General features: G+C 40.1%; 1 protein-coding gene across 1 annotated transcript; it reads left to right on the top strand.

The window, feature by feature from the left end:
• Nucleotides 1-1548: 1548 nt before the first annotated feature.
• On the top strand, nt 1549-4125 carry LOC145404451 (uncharacterized). The gene is made up of 3 exons (XM_080275969.1): nt 1549-1672; nt 2473-2800; nt 3183-4125. Exons 1-3 carry the CDS (start codon nt 1549-1551, stop codon nt 4123-4125), a joined length of 1395 nt encoding a protein of 464 aa, XP_080132095.1.
• The last annotated feature ends 14991 nt before the right edge of the window (nt 4126-19116 follow it).

Here is a 19116-nt window from a genome sequence, read left to right as displayed (position 1 = left end):
CCACGGGGACGTTGTCCAGGCAACTAGGGCAAATGGTACCCTGAAATGAATTAAAAAGCGTAATGTGAGTGAAGTGATTAACTCATTCAGTACGACGTTACCAGAACCAAAGTAAACTAGCACGTCGTCGTGGTAAAAGGGAAGCAAAGATAAAGTTAAAAGACGTCATCGCAGTGAAGTAATTAACCCTTTTAGTACGAGTTCATCCTCATAATCATCCAGAACTTTCCTACTCCAAGGTGGGGTGAAGAAGAGTCCAGAAAGCCTGGAAAAAATAATAGAATGATAATAACCAGAGTTTGTCACACTCCCATTCACTCAGAAACCAAACTAATGTCACCGTATTGAAAGGGTTAAAACTTCGTCTTTATCGTAAATTGCTTATAGGAGACGTCGTAGCTCCTCTTCCTTAGCGATTTATGTTGCACATTCCTTGGCATTTTCTTCCATGTAATTTATATTCTGATATCGACATACGTTGCATCTGTAACATACAAGCGGATAACGAGATATACAGAATAAATCGCTAAGAAAGATTTGTAACGAAAACTCGTAAGCTGCGTTAACATACAACGCTTACCATTGTGCCACACCCCAATGACCTTGTCGGCTTCCTGTTACATTTTCCTTAGCGATTTGTCTTGCACATTACACATTGATATCCTCTGTTCTGTTATTCGTATCTTAAATTTCAGTATATGCACAAAAATATTAACCCCTTCACAACGATGTCTTGTGCACTTTATTCTATCATCAGTCAGTTTTATATAGCTTAGGTGAGACTTTTTGTACTGTAGGTATTAGATTTATCCCTTATTAACCCCCTCACTACAAAAGGTATCCACTAAGTCAAACAAAATCTTATGTAAATAGCAAGAATAAAATTGAAAACAACTATCGGACAGACTTAACGTATATTGTCATCCACAAAAATTCCGTCTACCAAACAGCCAAGGTGAATATCGAAATCAGCAAAGTTTCAATCCAGTAAACAGCTATATGAATTTCCAACAGATATTTCGTGGATTAAAACTCGAATATTTTGGACTCACTACAGTATGTTGGAGATTTCAAGAAAGATTGTGAGTCCAAAATAAATATGAGTTATGATCCACCAACCACAGAATAAATATACAGTTGTATGTTGCAGATTTTAAGAAAGATATAACGGTAGCCTATTTTTAGTCCTTGTTTGGTGGAAGCGACTTTATGTGTGATAGTACTTAATGCCGAAATAAGCTGTTAAGGAAGATGTACTGCAAAGTCTCCTAAGGCCGTATTCCTGTTGGTTAAGGAAGCTCCCTAACACCTCTTTCTTAGCGATTTATTTTGCGTAATGACTCTTGCCATCCTCATTTGTATTACATTAATCATTCTAGTATCACCATACTTTGCATGAAAAACGTACAAAACTATATTTGCTTCCCGTATCCTAAAGTAAATCGGCGAGGAGATGGTGTTAGGGAGCTTCCTTAACTGCCGAGAACACGAGCACTAAACTGACAAGAATCCGACCCCCAGACAGGTGGAGTGAGAGGAGAGGCAGCGATGAAGACCCCACGTAAGGCAGCCGAGATAACCCACGCGTGGCTGGAGACGATCCTTACTGAGTACGAGGCCAGGCAGAGTCCGGGTGCCACAGTGCAGGTTACGTCATACCAGGTTATGCCAGGTCAGTGTGTGTGTGTGTGTGTGAGAGAGAGAGAGAGAGACCCTTTGCTACCCCTCTCCCCCTCTGGTAGGCTACTGTATTAATTTAATCGGAGGGGGGGAGCAAGCTTAGGAAAATAAGGAACTTAGAAAATTTCACAACTATGAACATATTATAAATATGAAACAGTCATAAGTAGAAGTACCGTAGGCCTAACTAGGAAAAATCTAGGATGAAGGATTTCTTGCTGTGACGCCTTCCTTGATTAAGAGGCACTGTCTTGCGAAATACAGGAGGAACAACCGGCTATCGAGCAATGGAAACAGCTTTTTTGTCTTGTATTATAATTTTACTATCTTCGTTTAGTTTTATTTTTTATTTCTCATAGCTTTTTATCCTAGTATAGATAAGCAAACAGCCATTTCTCTTGTTTTTTTCATGACTGACGATATATATTTCGTTCAGTAAATTTCTGTTTCAGCTGGCATTTATACTTCAGATAACCTCTCTCTCTCTCTCTCTCTCTCTCTCTCTCTCTCTCTCTCTCTCTCTCTCTCTCTCTCTCTCTCTCTCTCTCTCTCTCTCTCTCTCTCTCTCTCTAAAATTACACACACACACACACACACACACACACACACACACACACACACACACACACACACACACACACACACACACACACACACACACACACACACACACACACACACACACACACACACACACACACACACACACACACACACACACACACACACACACACACACACACCAGTATAATCGGGACATTTTTTTTCTCTTCCACGATGGTCATGGATTAGGAGCCAAGCCTGGGGAGAACTTTGGAAGTGAGGTGGCCAAGGTAAGGGTGGAGGGGCTGGCACGGGGCACCAGCCGGGCCTCGGAATCCACCACCTACAACCTTTTCGCAAAGTTCCTCGTTGGCACTGCCTTGGATCGAGAGAGCGTCAAAGTTATGAAGATTCACGCCCGAGAGTTGCTCATTTACTCTGACATCATAGCGGAGCTCAACGAATTCCAGGCCAAGCATGGGGAAGACAAGTACCGCATCAATGTGCCCGAGCTTGTGTACGGAATCTGCACGAAAGATGATTATGTCGTGGTGATGAAGGATATCAGTTCTGTGGGGTGAGTAACTATTGGGTGTTTGTAAATCATACTGAATGTAGGCTTGCATAGCTTTAGAAAATTATGATTACGAAATCTTACTTCTACTCTCCTTAACTGATTGATATGGCGTCTAAACCAGTTATGCTTACACCTTTATTTACATGTGGAGATCCTGACCTAGGTATTTTGATCTGGGAGGAAACCAGAATCGGAGTAGAAAGAGTACCCCAAGTATTAGGTGGCGAGATTGCATCCTGTATTCCAGTACAAAGAACGGAAAGAAGGTTCTTATTATAGGCGTCTTTTATGACACGCAGGGACTACATGGGTAGTATAAAGTTTTTTTGTCCTGAGGGATATGAAATGTATGATAATACAAGAATGTTTGTGTTCCGGACAGGTACGCAAATGAGGACAATCGTGTGGGTCTGGATCTGCCACACATACTCAAGATCGTGGAGAGCACGGCGCGGCTTCATGCTGTCTCGTATGCGTGTTACCAGAGTGATCATTTCTACCAGAAATATCCAGATTTCATCGTCGATAAGAAATTATTTGCTAAGATGTTGCTAATAATTTTAGAGGTTTTTTATGATGGCCTTACAAAGGCAGCTGAACGGGAGAAAGACAAATATGAGCCTTTGTTAGTTAAGATGCTGTCAAATAAGAAGGCAATATTAGAGAAGATTTGCGACATGATCGCAGGTGATGAACCTTCAAAATTATCCTGCCTGGCTCACGGTGATCTCTGGAGCAATAACTTTATGTTCCTGAATGAGGTGAACAACAGCGGGGAGTCGCTGCCAGTTGATGTTATGCTAGTCGACTGGTCCAATACAATGTTACGTGACCCGCTGCTGGACCTGCAGTACCTGATCCACACCTCCACCACTCTTAGCCTGCGGAGGAGCCACCTGGAGGAGATGCTGCGCCACTACCACGCCACCTTCACCACCGCCACCACCGATATGGGCGCCCAGGTGGATAATTGGGAGTTTGAGGACTTCATGGCGGAGTGGCGGAGGACGAGGGTTTTTGGTTCCTTTATGGGTGTTATGGTGAACATGATAACAGTGGGTCGCTCAGGCAAAGACTTTAAAAGAGATAGCATATCATCTAATAAGTTCATAGCAAATATTCAGATCTCGCTAGCCAGAGCAGTAATTCCAATAATGTTAAAAATAGCAACCACACCTGTGATGATATCCATGGGGAAAAAAGCTTTAAAGAAATCTTTCAAACCGATGCTTAAAGAGTTGGAGTTAGGGAATAACGAAGTACTTCAGACGCGGGTATTTGATATTTTGACTGATGCCTGTGACAACGGTGTCATGGATGTCTAAATAATATGGAGAAAATTGCCTGTAAACACTATGCACATTTATCTTAGTTTAATTGAGTGCATTTATTAGATGGTAAAAAAAAAATTGTAGTAAACTTGAATGAGGTAAAATCAGCAGAGATTGTTGGAAAAGTGATGTCGATAGTATTTTTTGAGGCTTGTTTTTCCTCTTACCATAGTATGGGTGCGGTGAATTTGGTTTTATACGTAGAACAGTGATGCATGACAGTTTCTGGCTGCAACTCGGATTCTGGTCATGGACCAAGCTCTGCCACCCATGGCTTCAAAGAATTTATTTGTAACATATACTGACAAATGAGTAATGGTGAAGTAAAAGGTGCCATACCGGTGTATGATATTACAGACCATATTAAAGTATGTTAGGTATACAGAACTTATAAGTAATCTAAGTTGGGGATACTGTTTAAAAAAGTACAAAATCATACAGAGAGCTATCCCCAGATACTGTCGAGTTGCATTAGAACAGTAGTAATATTACTAAGTGATTCTTGTCAACAAAATTTACATAAAGAAACGATGCATTAGATAATGTATTCGGGGTCAGTGTTTATCAGTGCTAACCCAGGTGTCCAGGTACTTTACAAGCTTTTAAGAATGTGGCGCTGTTGATGATAGGTTGCCACATACAACCGTCAGTCCCAGAAGACTGTATGGAATATTAATCGAAAGAGAGGCAAATGGAAAAATTATATGAAATGAGAACATTGCCTACTGAGCAATGTACTATCGTTAATTGATTGGACTGTAGAGAAATGCTGAACATTTACAGGACACCCATGGCGACTCTTCAGACTAACTTGGTGATCAAAGTTTGAATTACGGCAAAATGGTTATAGACCACTAATTTAGAGATTCATTCAGGAAAGTGAGGCAAAAGACTTGATATCAAAGGACAAAAACCTGTGTATCTCATTGATCAGTGAGTCTGCAGGACACTTATCAGATGTGATGTTGCTAGGTAGGTTGGCATATGGATTTGATGGAAAGTGTTTCCTTGAGTATGCATAGCGAGGTGTCGAAGGAATCCCAAACTCTAGCCCACTATGGAAAGTCTTGCCACCCCGTGGCCCTCTGTCCCAGGCAGTGATGGAGCAGATTGCCTTGATGGCGGTTGACATACGTCATGCAGGACAAGGGATGTTAAGAAAATTTGTATTCTAGCTCCCTTTGAAAACGGAGGCTTAGAAAATACGACTTGATTCTGGTAAGTGAAGGAAACTTAGATGTTCTATTTAAAGAACTGTGGGGTGTCAACTGGGATGTTATAGTGAGATCAGAAGACGAGATGAGGCATTCATAGACTTAATAGGCGGTCACTTGTATACTACAAAGGCAAGCTTGAAGAGATGGAACAGGACTTAGGACTTTTTATCAGTCTCTAGGTAGATGTATAAAGAACTGTATAATGAAAACTTGAACCACCTAATCTTCAGACTAAGATATACAAGATGAAGAAAATCCAAGTATTACGGAGACACGACAGTTAGTTAATCCCCAATCTTCCCAGTAGACAGAGAAGTCTAAAACCTTTAGTAGACTGTAACAGGCAGAGGACTAAACAAATGTATGTACAGGGTGTTCCAGTGAAGGGGGAGGTGAGTGACGTTCAGAAGGGAGATTGCCGATAGGTGTGTTACTGCTGATGTTTGGCAGTGGTAAAGAGTCTAGAAACAGCAGTGATAACTGTGGTGTGTGTGTGTGTGTGTGTGTGTGTGTGTGTGTGTGTGTGTGTGTGTGTGTGTGTGTGTGAGAGAGAGAGAGAGAGAGAGAGAGAATCATTAGTCGTCTCTGTATTCCAAGAGTGTACGAAGTCATGTGTCCCCCGATGTTTAAGGGTTAACATTATAACTTTGCATTCAAAGCCTGGGTTGCAGCTTAAAAGTTGTAAACTATTCAAAGTTATATTTTTAAGAAAGTTATGCGTATGACTATTGGTACCAGAGCGAAAAAGTATGGGTATCCCGGTGATGAGTGACGGGTCCAACGGAACTAGACAGATTCACATACAGATGCAATGAAAATTGTTTCTCCCACACAACGCCTGGCATAAATATCGAGGACTCAAAGCATTTTGATCATCTGATTAAATTTGGGCCAGGGCCGCCATAACTCCTTTCAAATTAGTCATATCAACATAAAATAAAAACCTAGAGGTGCACCTTTCAAATCTGCATCCTATAACATGCCTCATTACATCAGGGAGGGTCACCCTCTAGTTAACGGTAGGGGGGGTCAGTGTCAGGTGGGTCGGGCCTAAAATTTCAAATGGGCATAAAATCATCATTAATTTTCATTCGGTTTACTCCAAATTGATATGTGACATCTTTGACTAGATATCCTGTTGTGTTCATACGTCAGCACCAAAATGACTGTCGGGGACGGGTTTGCTGTGCCTTGGCACCGCTGCTTCCTTTGAATACGAATTTTTTTTTACTGTAAGTCCTAACGTTTTGCACTAGCGAAGAGAAACTGGATTTCGCAGTGGTTAAGTTGCAGTGGACATTCGAGTTATTAACCATATAACTACGAAATCTGAGTTTGAATAATCTTTACGTATGACATAAAACCTTTTAAGAAAAGAAAAAAAAGCTTCATTTGACACAGCGCCAGTCATGAGAGCAGTTCCAAGACAGAGGGATTGTAGAAGATACCTAAGACAGTACACAGTAGTAGGTACAGAGTGTAACAGCAAGAAAAAAGACAGAGGACGTTATCGCAGTGTAGAGTTTAACTTTTGCAAAGCTGTGAGTAATGGTTTGCAGTTTCATTAAAACAAGTTGTCGTAACAACTTTTTTTTTTTTTTTTTTACACTTTATGGCAGCGCTGATTGCATTATTATTTTTTTTTTTCTTACATTTATTACTCGAAATGAAGGCTGTAGATATTACGAAGTAGCTTTGCAAGAGCATTTTGGGACCTCTTGTTATAACTGGAAGACTGGGGAGAGTGGGAGGGCTAGATTAGTCATTAACATGACAACCGTTATCTGTGTGTGTGTGTGTGTGTGTGTGTGTGTGTGTGTGACTAAAGCTTCAGGAAGTTCTGCTTTTGGATTCTACGCGTGTGCGAGGTGAGCGAGTATCCAAGGGAGTGTAGAGTGTGCGATATTCGTTACGTATGTTTGTATGAGTTAAGTGTTCATTTGTTTTTGAGAGAGAGAGACAGAGAGGGGGGGGGGGATCACTATTAGGCCGCTCCTGTGGATACGGCAAAAACTGGGTGCGTATAGTAGACAAGTCCTCAATTTCTGACAGTTATTATTTCATTCTGTGAATAAAATTGTCTTTATTTACCTTCCTTACCTCGCTGATGAATGCTCTGTATCGTGGTATGCAGGCTAACCGCATCAAATGTTCATAACTGGAGAGGGACGCAGATCGACAAGAATAGCAACATTAGCTCCACCACCACGAACAACAACAACAACAAGTGCCTCGTAAATGACCCTTAGAAATAGTAGTTTAATACACACGCCATCGCCCTTACTGTTTTAACCCGTGAACGCGAAACACTGCATTATGTAAGGACAAGCGACAGACCGTTTCACTATGTAGGCTACCACAGAAATCTTGATCACCAAAATTGTTGACATGAAGCATCATCAATGTTTGTCCGAAAACAGCTTCATATTAATTTCAGCTGGTGACGGACTGTTTTATTCAGATCACAAAAGCTTACCGTAGAGAAAAAAAATGAGAGAGAGAGAGAGAGTGAGAGCGAGGATTAGATTGAACGATAGCTTACTCATCAGACTTTGCTTATATATTGCATTAAACTTCCATGGTATTTTGAATACGAAATTTTACGTAGTGTTTCCATTTTAGAAACACACACACACACACACACACACACACACACACACACACACACACACACACACACACACACACACACACACACACACACACACACACACACACACGCAGTTTTCATGGTTGAAGAATTTACACTGATGATCTTTTAGACTTACGTTATCTAAGATTTACTGTATTATGCTGTCGCCAAGCAGTATTAATGTCATTTGTCATAAAAGCTTTTTTTGTAGTTTTAGACTTTGCCTTTAATAAAGATCCGTTGTTGGTGGCTTACTTAATTTACTTTCCCTCGTCAACCACACAGTGATTGCATGCCATACTGGGTCAGCAGGAGTTTCTTTGCCTTCGTCAACCACATTGCAAGTCATGTTGAGTCAGCAAGAGTTTGTCTTGTGTAGGACAGGGCGCGTATCAGCGGCCTTGTCGCTATTGTCCCGTCCTCTCAGTGTCAACTGCGACGTTACCTGGTAGGGCAGACTTCAGGCATGAATCCTTACACTCCTTTCAGTCATTCAGGCAGCTCGTATCAGCTAATGTCCACGACTTCTGAGATCTCTGTAGCTTAAAGTATGTGTGAAGAACAAAGTATCTGTAGTTCTTGTGATACTTGTTTGGCGGTATCCCAGTGATAGAGAAACCAGTTACATGCTTTTTAATTAAGTTCCTTGCGCTCCCAGGGAACAGCGTGAGGTTTTGACTATTGATGAGTCAGTTTTCACTGCTTCCAACAGCACTGAACACTTCATGAATGTATCGACATGATCCTTGTGAAGAAGTTATTCCATACTTATACAGCTCGTGTGGACATTAGATAGAATACATATGCCAACGTGGTGGTATGGGAGGGTGTGTGGCACCATTAGTTGGAACATGAATGGAACACTCAGCACTAAAAATTCAGTTTCTGGCATCTCTTTTGAGGAACAGTAGCTAAATTAAAACAGTGCTAGATTACCCAAAACCTTGTGAAAACGAGTACAGCAGATGGCTACCTTAGAAACCTTACTTGAACTCTCCCATTCCTTGTCGCACCTCGACCACATCAAATGATTACAGTTTTGTGTGATAAACAGCTGACTCTTACGAAATTATCTTTGAGATTAGCTGAATGGCCATGACTATGAAATCTCTGTTGGGCGTATAGTCAGCTGATTAATGATCATGTCGTTATGTATAACTGAGGAAGTTCTTGTCTCATTAGGCAAAGAGAAAAACTACTGGTGTGTTGCCAAGACGTTGTGCGAATAATAAACAATGATAAAACATTATTACAGTGACCCATTATCAGATGCTGTTTCTGTATTGTAAATTCTCTCTCTCTCTCTCTCTCTCTCTCTCTCTCTCTCTCTCTCTCTCTCTCTCTCTCTCTCTCTCTCTCTCTCTCTCCAGTATATTTGTGTGTGTATGTATTTGTATTATATATATATATATATATATATATATATATATATATATATATATATATATATATATATATATATATATATATAAAAAATTCCGTCCATCCGTCATCCAATCCTATGTCGCCCCATGAGGAGCGTAGGAACCCGGGGCTAGGCAAGTTCGTCCTGACATTTAAGATGAGAGTGACCAGCCTCACTCATCCCTGAGTGACATTACGTGGACAGTAAACCCCAACCACCCCATGGATATAAACCTTCACCGGTTCAATTCGATTGGAGCGCCTTAAGTAACCACTAAACCAACAGGCGCCGAAATTTGGTTATATGGTTACCACCCAGCGTAGTAAATGGTTTCCTGGTGTACAGGAAACCATTTGGCTTGTCACTCAGTGTAGAGTCACCAACAGACAGAAGGAAGAGGAAAGCATGAAGGAAAGAAAGACAGAAGAGGGAGTGTAAAGTCACCTGTAGGCAGAAGGACAAGGAAAGAATGAATGAAAGAAAGACAGAAGAGGATGGAAGAAAAGGAGGATGGAGGAGAGGAAAGGGCAGACACCCGAGAGCAGCAGTACATCGAGTGAGTGGATGGTGAGCGTCCCCACCTACCACACACACACACACACACACACACACACACACACACACACACACACACACATATATACTGTATATATATATATATATATTGGACGGAACTGGGATTTTTCAAGTCTTTGTAAAGTAGGGAACCCTCGAGTAGGGACCTATGAGCTTCGCAACTATGAGCCGATAGGCGGAGGGCGGTACCCTCGAGTAGGGACCTATGAGCTTCGCAACTATGAGCCGATAGGCGGAGGGCGGTACCCTCGAGTAGGGACCTATGAGCTTCGCAACTATGAGCCGATAGGCGGAGGGCGGTACGCCTAGTACCCACCCAGTGCCATGCCTCGCCCAGCACCCCTGGGATCCAATGGGTTATATATATATATATATATATATATATATATATATATATATATATATATATATATATATATATAATCATCTCATCAGCCGTTTCAGTGTCCACTGCAGGACCGGCCTATCCCAGCCGAAGTGGGACGATACAGCCAATGTATCTCTACCAAGTGGCTTAGGCTGTCTAGTTGAGATTGTATGTAGGGTGAGAAGTGCTTGTAAGTGTAATTGTAATGTTGTAGTGGCTTTGGATGTGTGTGTAGTCTGTGAACCAAGTGTAATCGGCCCGCGCAAGCCAACTGGGTGCAAGCATACATTACAGTATGCGACACTGCTTCAACCACAGCACCCCTTGTGTCCGCCAATGCAGTATGTGGCCGGAAGAACGCTCCCAAAGTTAATTACCCAGGCGGGGCGCGAACCCTCGTTCTTCAGTGTACGAAAACGCACACTTTACCATTGTACCACAGAGGTGTATATATATATATATATATATATATATATATATATATATATATATATATATATATATATATATATATATACTCGTGTAACACGAGTCTCTGTCTAGATTAAATCGATATGGTCCGGCCCCAGGCACACGTGGTGTCCTTCAGATATTTTAGCCTCTGTTGTAAGTTTTAGATATCTTTAATAACGTCACTGAAATCATATCATTAATTGACTGATGGTACGGTAAATAAAAGTCATCTAAACTGAAACAAATAAAAAGAATATAATAGCTCCTATATTTATGAAGAACAAACTGAAAAATAATTCCTTAAAAAGTTATTCAAAGCAACCAAATATCGGTTTCCTGGAGATGCCTATCACATCGCATGAGAAAAACTGAAGATTGTAGAAAGAGGGAAGGATGGGGTGAGGATTCCATTTATCATATCAATTATGTCGACAAATTATAGATTTGTTGCACCGATGAGCTAGTGATCAGGAGGTTAGAGAAGTGGTCTCTTGTTGAAAAGAACAGAATAAGTTTTGGATTCATTAATTACATTAAATGTTGAAGAGGCTAACATCATTGCTGCTCTTATATACATTGTGCTATGCTGCCATTGTATCTGCTTAGAGTTGATGATGTGGAATGTGAGTGAATGGAAAATATATAAATTCGCAATACCTTTCACGTTTACTACCACTGATGGTCGGCAGGGACAAGTCCTGATGAGAACTTCAGATCGGAAATGGTAAAACTGTCGGTGAAAGGGCGGTTGTTTGGAGATAGCTTCTCTGATAATGCCAGTTACAGTTTTGTGAAAAAGTTTTTACAAGGCAGCGCTCTTGCACACGAAGTCCATAAAGTTATGGAAGGGCACCACCACGAACTGTTTGTATACTCTGACATCCGAGCCGAAGTGAATGAATTTCAAATCAAGACGGTGTGAGACAAGTACCTTGTCAACATACCTGAGTTTGTGTACGGAGTCCGCACGGATGGCGAATATGTCCTGGTGATAAAAGAACTCAGTCCTGCGGAGTGAGTTTCTTGAACTCTCAACAGTGTCAGAAGATATAAGAGATATGGGACTAATATAACATGCATCATTTTCCTAGTTGCTGTTGAGGACATTTGCAAATATAAACAGTCTGCTTGTGATGTGTGGAAAAGTTTCTATAATTTGATATCAGTTTCAGTATTTTATTGATCGTATGCATCACAGGTCTACTATGGTGTCCCTGTTAACTGGGTGGAGACGCAAATGCGGCGTCCGAAAACTAAAATCCACACTTCCCTGCGCCTAGCTGTAGAAATGTGGTGTCTACCGTAAGGAAACATCGGTTTACTGTACAGGACGGCCCTTCATGGGAGGTTGCATACAGTTGATGGATCTGCTCGGCCAGACAGACCGGGTTGCTCAGCAACAAGAACAACACTCGAGTAGATATTGCGACACGAATAAAATACTGCTAAGCATTCTTTAAGTCACACCATGCATCAAATTCTTTAAAAAATCGTATGAATCATAGTTCAATGTTTTTCTTGGAATGCTGTTAATCGTGCCGATAACTGATGATGATGATGATGATGATGATTATGATTGTTGTTGTTATTATCATGTTATTGTTGTTGTTGTTGTGGAAGTATCCGTTCAACTACGATTTCGATGAGACAGCGCAGAGCATTATGGATTATAATTTTTTGCCATTCTAATTAGTGAAGTTGAAAGTATGTCAGTTAGTCGATAATTATGAAATATGCCAGCCTTACGTCATCAGCATGTTAATAACTGTTCTTGGCATTGCAGTGATAGACCTATGCAACGGCCACCGTAAGTTACACTATGAACATACTCCAGGCTGTCATGACTTGTTTGGTTAATATAAAGGCCTAGATGTTTAATATGGACCAGTTAAGGTTTTCAGTTTTATTATCTCCAGCCTTTAGCAAGGTGAGGCGATATAGTTTTTGTCAGCTTGTGCTTTTGTGTGCATGTATCTATTCCCATATTATCTCGTTGTGAACGAATTTCCACCAAACATTCAGGAAATACAATGTGGATGTGCAGAAGTCTACTACTTTTGGTGTGGATTTGATCGAAGACGACCGAATGCCAGTCACCATAACGTGTTTAATATGAATAGGCATTCTGTGAAACGCGGTGACTGAATTTCGTAGAATTTTGCAAATTTTCTTCACATTTGGTTTGCAGGTAACTGTACTGTAGCCAACAACATATTTTGGCGGACGATTAGCATACGGCCCCCGAACGCTATTTTTTCATTATTGTATGTGTCCTACCTCTGTTCACCATGACTGTTGAATTTAATTAAGCTATTCTCGCTAATGCCAGACGAATGAATTTAGCTCGTAGAATAGTAATGTGAAGAGAGGCTATTTTTATTTATTTATTTTTTTTTTTTTCGTAGAATATAATTGTAATGGACCATTACTTTTAGTTGTTCACTTCCTTCAAAACCGTTTCAAGCTTTGCGGCTTTTTGGTCCAAAGGTGTGCTTTGGTTTATATTCTCAGACCTTGGGAGGTTTCTCAGCGGTGAGTAAAATCATCTGGCGTTTGCCTGCTTGAAAGTCGTCCCCCAAGATTTGATACTTTGATAAGTTTTCAAGCTAGTCCAGTACAATTTGCAAATCATGTCTACAGTAACGTTGATCAGTAATACAGTGGTGATCAGTAAGGAGTGTCAGTAGATCGAACTTTATTAGCTGTATATTTTGTCTGTTTACTTCCTTTTTTGATGTATGCATTTTATTTTATTTTATTTATTTATTTATTTTTTACCAACACAGATTGCGTAAATAACATACAAGAGATTATTAGTGCCCCGCACTAGAAAGCCCCCTAAGCTAACGACAATGGGATCTGACATGTTGCTTGCCAAGTATTGTACGTGACTGGGTATAAACGTGCTGGCCTCGACCTGCCCCAGATACTGATGGCGGCTGAAAGACTAGCGCGGCTCCATGCAGTCTCTCACACCTTTACACCAAGCGCAATTTCCTGCACATATTATACCCGGCCTTTGACATGTTAAAACATTTATTTGGCTTATTCCTTAAAATACTGGTATCAGAATATATATATATATATATATATATATATATATATATATATATATATATATATATATGTAATTGTGTGTGTGTGTGTGTGTGTGTATTCATGAGAGCTCAGAACTAAGATGATGATTCAGCTAGATTTCATGTCCCCAGCTGCTTCCCTGAACACTTTCACCTCATCGCGCTACCGTGTGACCCAGTTGTCCACGTAAACTGTCCTGCTAAAGGTGTCACTTGCCGCCCATCTTTATTATTACTTTTCCGTACATATGATTTTTTTTTTCTTGTATTGGTTTGGTCAAGTAAAGCTTATTTGTGTCACATTTAGCACGGCAGGAATAGACCATGAATTGATAGAAGTTGGTGTACTGTCCCAAAGAATGCCCGAAAGACAGGGCATAGTGGGCAAGACAATTTAGTACCCAAGGTCTTTCCTGTCAGGGTAAAGGACTTGAAGTTAATGTACTATATTCAGTTGACGATTACAAGTTAGTCTTCGCGTGCTCTCTCATCTTCTGTTTGTTGTACTGTTTGCAACTTTAGTGAATCAAATTGAAAAGCCTTCCTACATTTGCTGTCAGTCATTTCAGTCATACCTACAGCTGCTGTCTTATCAAACATCATTTCATTATTATACGAAAAAAGGAACTAAGGAAGTCAGCTTAAGATCAAGGCCAGGGGTCGCACTTGTATTCATAAATGATCTTTTTTTTTTTTTTTTTTTTTTTTTTTTTTTTTTACGATAAACAAATCCGAGTGAAATACTAAAAATAATTTACCTTTTTCCCACGTATTTCACGCTAGTTTAGTCGGGAAGTGTTTGTTATCTGTACGAATGAAAAGAACAACTAAACGATCTTGCACGTAACCCAAGATCTTACATAAATACAGCCCCAGGGTGATGTAATCGTGCCCCTAGCTCCGCCTCCCACTTAGGATGGCTGGGGACTGGGAGGGTGTCGCACAGGAACCAGCCATTTAGTGACAATTGGGAGAGCAGTGTGGTAGACCCTTATTTTCCTCGGTTAGGAGGCTCCCTGACACCTCTTCCTAAGCGATTTGATTTGCATGTTATACCATGCTGTCCTCTTGTGTGTTACATAAATCCTTCCAGTAGCGTCATACTCCTCGTCCTGAGCGATTTCTTTGCTTATTGCACCTTACTCTCCTCTTTTGTGTTACATAAATCCTTCCAATATCGCCATACTCCTCTTAAATAAAATACCAAAGGGCATTAACCAGGCATATCCAAAAATAAATTGCTGAGGAAGAGGTGTTAGGGAGCTTCCTTAACCAACAAGAATACGAGCCTTGGTGTTGCTGTGTATCCCATCACTATCTGTACCTTATTTTTATTGTAGTCTGACCATTTCCGGACAACTGGATTTACTTTCTTGTTTGCTGTCTCCAGACGATTACATTCAGCATTTTCGTTTTTTATTTTTTTAATTACGAGCCAATATACTAAGATCATATATATATATATATATATATATATATATATATATATATATATATATATATATATATATATATACAGTATATATACAGTATATATATATACAGTATATATATATATATATATATATATATATATATATATATATATATATATATATATATATATTGTATATATATTATATATAATTTATTTATTTTTATATTTTTATTTATTTATATATGTATATTTTTTCAATCACATATGGCCGGCAGTTAGTGAAGGCACTGTGTAATCCACAGACTGAAAGAAGGTAAGTTCAGGCCTGTGGTTTGACCAGGAATACGATAGCAAAGATGAATTTGATGCTTGAACAGGAGAGGTAGAGGAGGCCTTCCCAGTAGTAACACATGAGAATGGGAAGCGGGGCAAAATTTGTCAGTCATGCCTGGAGTCGATCTGTGGTTCATGATACACTCACAATCGCCCTAAAGTAAAACTGTGCTCGAAACAGTGTCAGGCATGTGACAAGCCCGCATGTGATCAGCATTTAAATACAATATGTGTGAAATGCTATGGTAGCATGTCAGTCAGTGAAAATCTTGTTTTAAATACGGAGAATGAATATGCTCGTCTGTGAATGCGTATAGATTATGACTGTTTCCATTATTACGAGTTATATTTGTTTAAAAATTTCCTTACATGATAAATATAAACATTTATATATTTTGAAATGTATCTGTATGTAGATAGGCGTGGCTATATACAGTATATATTGTACCCATCTTGACACGTATCTGTGTATAGATAGCCCTGGTTTATAGAGAGAGAGAGAGAGTTTTTTTCTCTGCCTGCCGGCTGACAAGGGCACTAGTGTAGAAATACATATCCCTGTATCGTTCTAGCTTGTGGATGAAAAATAGTTTTCTTTATTACCAGTGCATTAGCAGAATCATTCTCAAGTTATAAGCATAATTGAAAGTTCTGCTGGTTTACTGTTAGCTCATAATAATAAATTTTACGCAATATATACGTGCATAGTTTCGTTGTCAATTTTCATACGGTAGGATATATATTTACCCTATTGCGGATGTCTACTTTTTCAATAATATCAACTAATTTACGCTTATGTGACCTTGTATTGACATACTATTTTTTATGAGAAAAAAAAAAATACTTCCAGGGTTTGTTGTTGATCGATATCGGGCCTGGTATCCTTGCTGTAGCATCATCTTTAGTGGTGGTTGTTGGTCCCTCGAGGGCTTTGATGGCCTGTGATCACATTCGGGAGTTTATTTTTTTGTACCAGTGATGCAGGCATCAAGGGGTAACCACATGCGGCATCCACAGGGAAAGTACGAGTACAACTGCATTGTGAACGTGGCTTCGGTGTCTGCAGTTTCCTTTTTACGTTGTCACTGTTTGACGGCTGCCGCCTCGGTCCCGATAGCATCAACTGCTATCACATTGCTCTACACACTAACTCAACTATGCCTTAGACTGAATAAAATAGAATGTTTAGGATTGATATGCCAAGCAGAATCTTTACTCTTCTAACCATACATATACATCTCAGTGCAGCTGTATATTTGGTTACGCCTTCAGGAAGTATTTGGCATTCGAGATCAGCGATGGAAGGGCAGTATAGAACTTTTGCTGGAGATCATACTAAAAAGGCCTGGTTTTCACATGTTTTATCTGAACTGCCACGAAAGCCGCACTACGTTGCACAGCCAAGATCATAAACTGTCCAACAACGCTGCGAGATGCTACGTCTTTCAATCCAGTTATTTTCCAAATTTCAAGAAGACCGATAAATGTCATGGGGATAGCCCAGCGACTGACCATTGGGAAATGACTAAGAAACTGACATTGAAAGGACAGTCTGCCAACAAATGTGTAGGTATTTAGGGGTTGACCGCCGAACTGAATAACCATTAATTTATTATATTGATTATATTTTGGATATAATCATACAGAATTGAATATTTTTATTTCATTGTTTTGGATACTACTTGGGGCGTAACATGAGCAGATAGGACTACCGTGCTGGCTGAGTATTTCGATATAATTAAACATTTCTCTGTGCTCTTCAGTTTAAATTTACAGTACTCTGATTTAGAAATACCTGCATAATGTAGTTGTTAGAACAACAGATTCGGCTTTCTCAAGGACCCACTTCAGATGTAAGGAGTGAGAAGCAGGTAAACCTTTATTATACAATTGAGGGGCGGGCAGAACAGGAGGTAGGTAAGGCACAAAGCTATAGATGTAAAATATTGCAACTATTATGCAATACGTCTGCCTCTTCAAACATTTTTCAACCCTGCACCTACCGCCTTGTGCTTTATCTGCCTCCTGTTCTCCCCATCCCATTCTCACGCTGTCTCTTTATATAATAAAGGTCTACCTGGTTCTCACTCCTTAGTTACACCTGAAGTGGGTCCATGAAAAGGTGGGATCTGTTTTGTTCGCACAAACAGATTATATTTCGCACACCAACACAGTCCTCACGCACCAACAGTCCTAACATGCCACCACAGTCCTCGCTCATCAACAGTCCTCACACACCAACACAGTCCTCACACACCAACACTCCTCACACACCAACACAGTCCTCACACACCAACACAATCCTCACCCCACGCAAGTGTATAATTAATAAGCATAACCTCTTCCTTCTAGAAATTATTGTTATTATGTAATGACATCTGAAAAATAAATATAACCACTTTCTAAAGAGCAGAGGTTGAGGGAAGTGGTTGGTGGGATAGCCTACATGTCTTCGTACGTCCCGTATCCTGGTAACACACTTTCTGAGTATGGCTGACACTCGCTAAGCCAAATATATTAATTCATTAGCAACAAATATATGGTAGCATTATCATCATCGTCATCATGTAAGTCCATTTTTAGTCCACTGCAGGACATCTCCACTTAGGAAGGTTTTAGCCAGACTGAGGAGTCAGGACGGTCGGGGAAGGGGTAGGTATGAATGTGAGGTGCATGTAATATACAGTACAGTACAGTAGTTAGAAGTGTCCTGTGCTTGTGTGTGCTGGCACACATATATATATATGTGTGTGTGTGTGTGTGTGTGTGTGTGTGTGTGTGTGTGTGTGTGTGTGTGTGTGTGTGTGTGTGTGCGGTACGATATGTTCGGCGTCGCTTGCCTGCTGGTGCGCCGACGGGTTTGAATGTTTCATACCAGTAACATTACTCAAGATTTCTTTTACGATACTAGGGTCGTGAGTGTGGGAAATTGCCAAGGGATGCATCGAATAGGGTTAAGGGATTTCTTTTTGCCTTCAGTAACTCCGTAATAATAGACGTCGTTCCTACATTGAACAATATCACCTGGGAGTAGCAAGAATGTCAGTAAAGTACGTCATTTGCTTGAATAGGTTAAATGCGAGGGACGTCTTGCACAACACCAGCACAAGTAACCATCATCATAGGGAAGAGATAATAAACGATAAGGTTGGGTCCGTTTTATCATCCAGTGTTATCGCGCTATCATCTGGACAGTGTTATTGGCCACATTTTTCTTGCCGTATTAGTCACGTAAACAGATCAAACCATCAAGGACGATTTGTTTAGTGCATCAGAAGTTTTGATCGTGTAAGTTTAAGGTGTTCTTTTTTTATATTCTTGTCACTTGCTTTTCATTAAACCACTTGTCTTTAAATACCATTATGGATACAGTGCATAATTTGAAGAAAGTTAAATCTGTTAAATCAAGGCTGTATATGTGTACAGTACCTGTTTATGTATCTACTTCGCCATGGACGCCAGTTTTACTTCATTACAAAGAAAAAAAAAAAGAGCAGAATTAGTAATG

Source organism: Coenobita brevimanus, chromosome 63 (genome assembly GCF_032717465.1).
Source record: "Coenobita brevimanus isolate Jiangsu-jjx chromosome 63, ASM3271746v2, whole genome shotgun sequence".
Lineage (NCBI taxonomy): Eukaryota > Metazoa > Arthropoda > Malacostraca > Decapoda > Coenobitidae > Coenobita > Coenobita brevimanus.
This window is presented reverse-complemented; position numbering and strand designations above follow the sequence as displayed.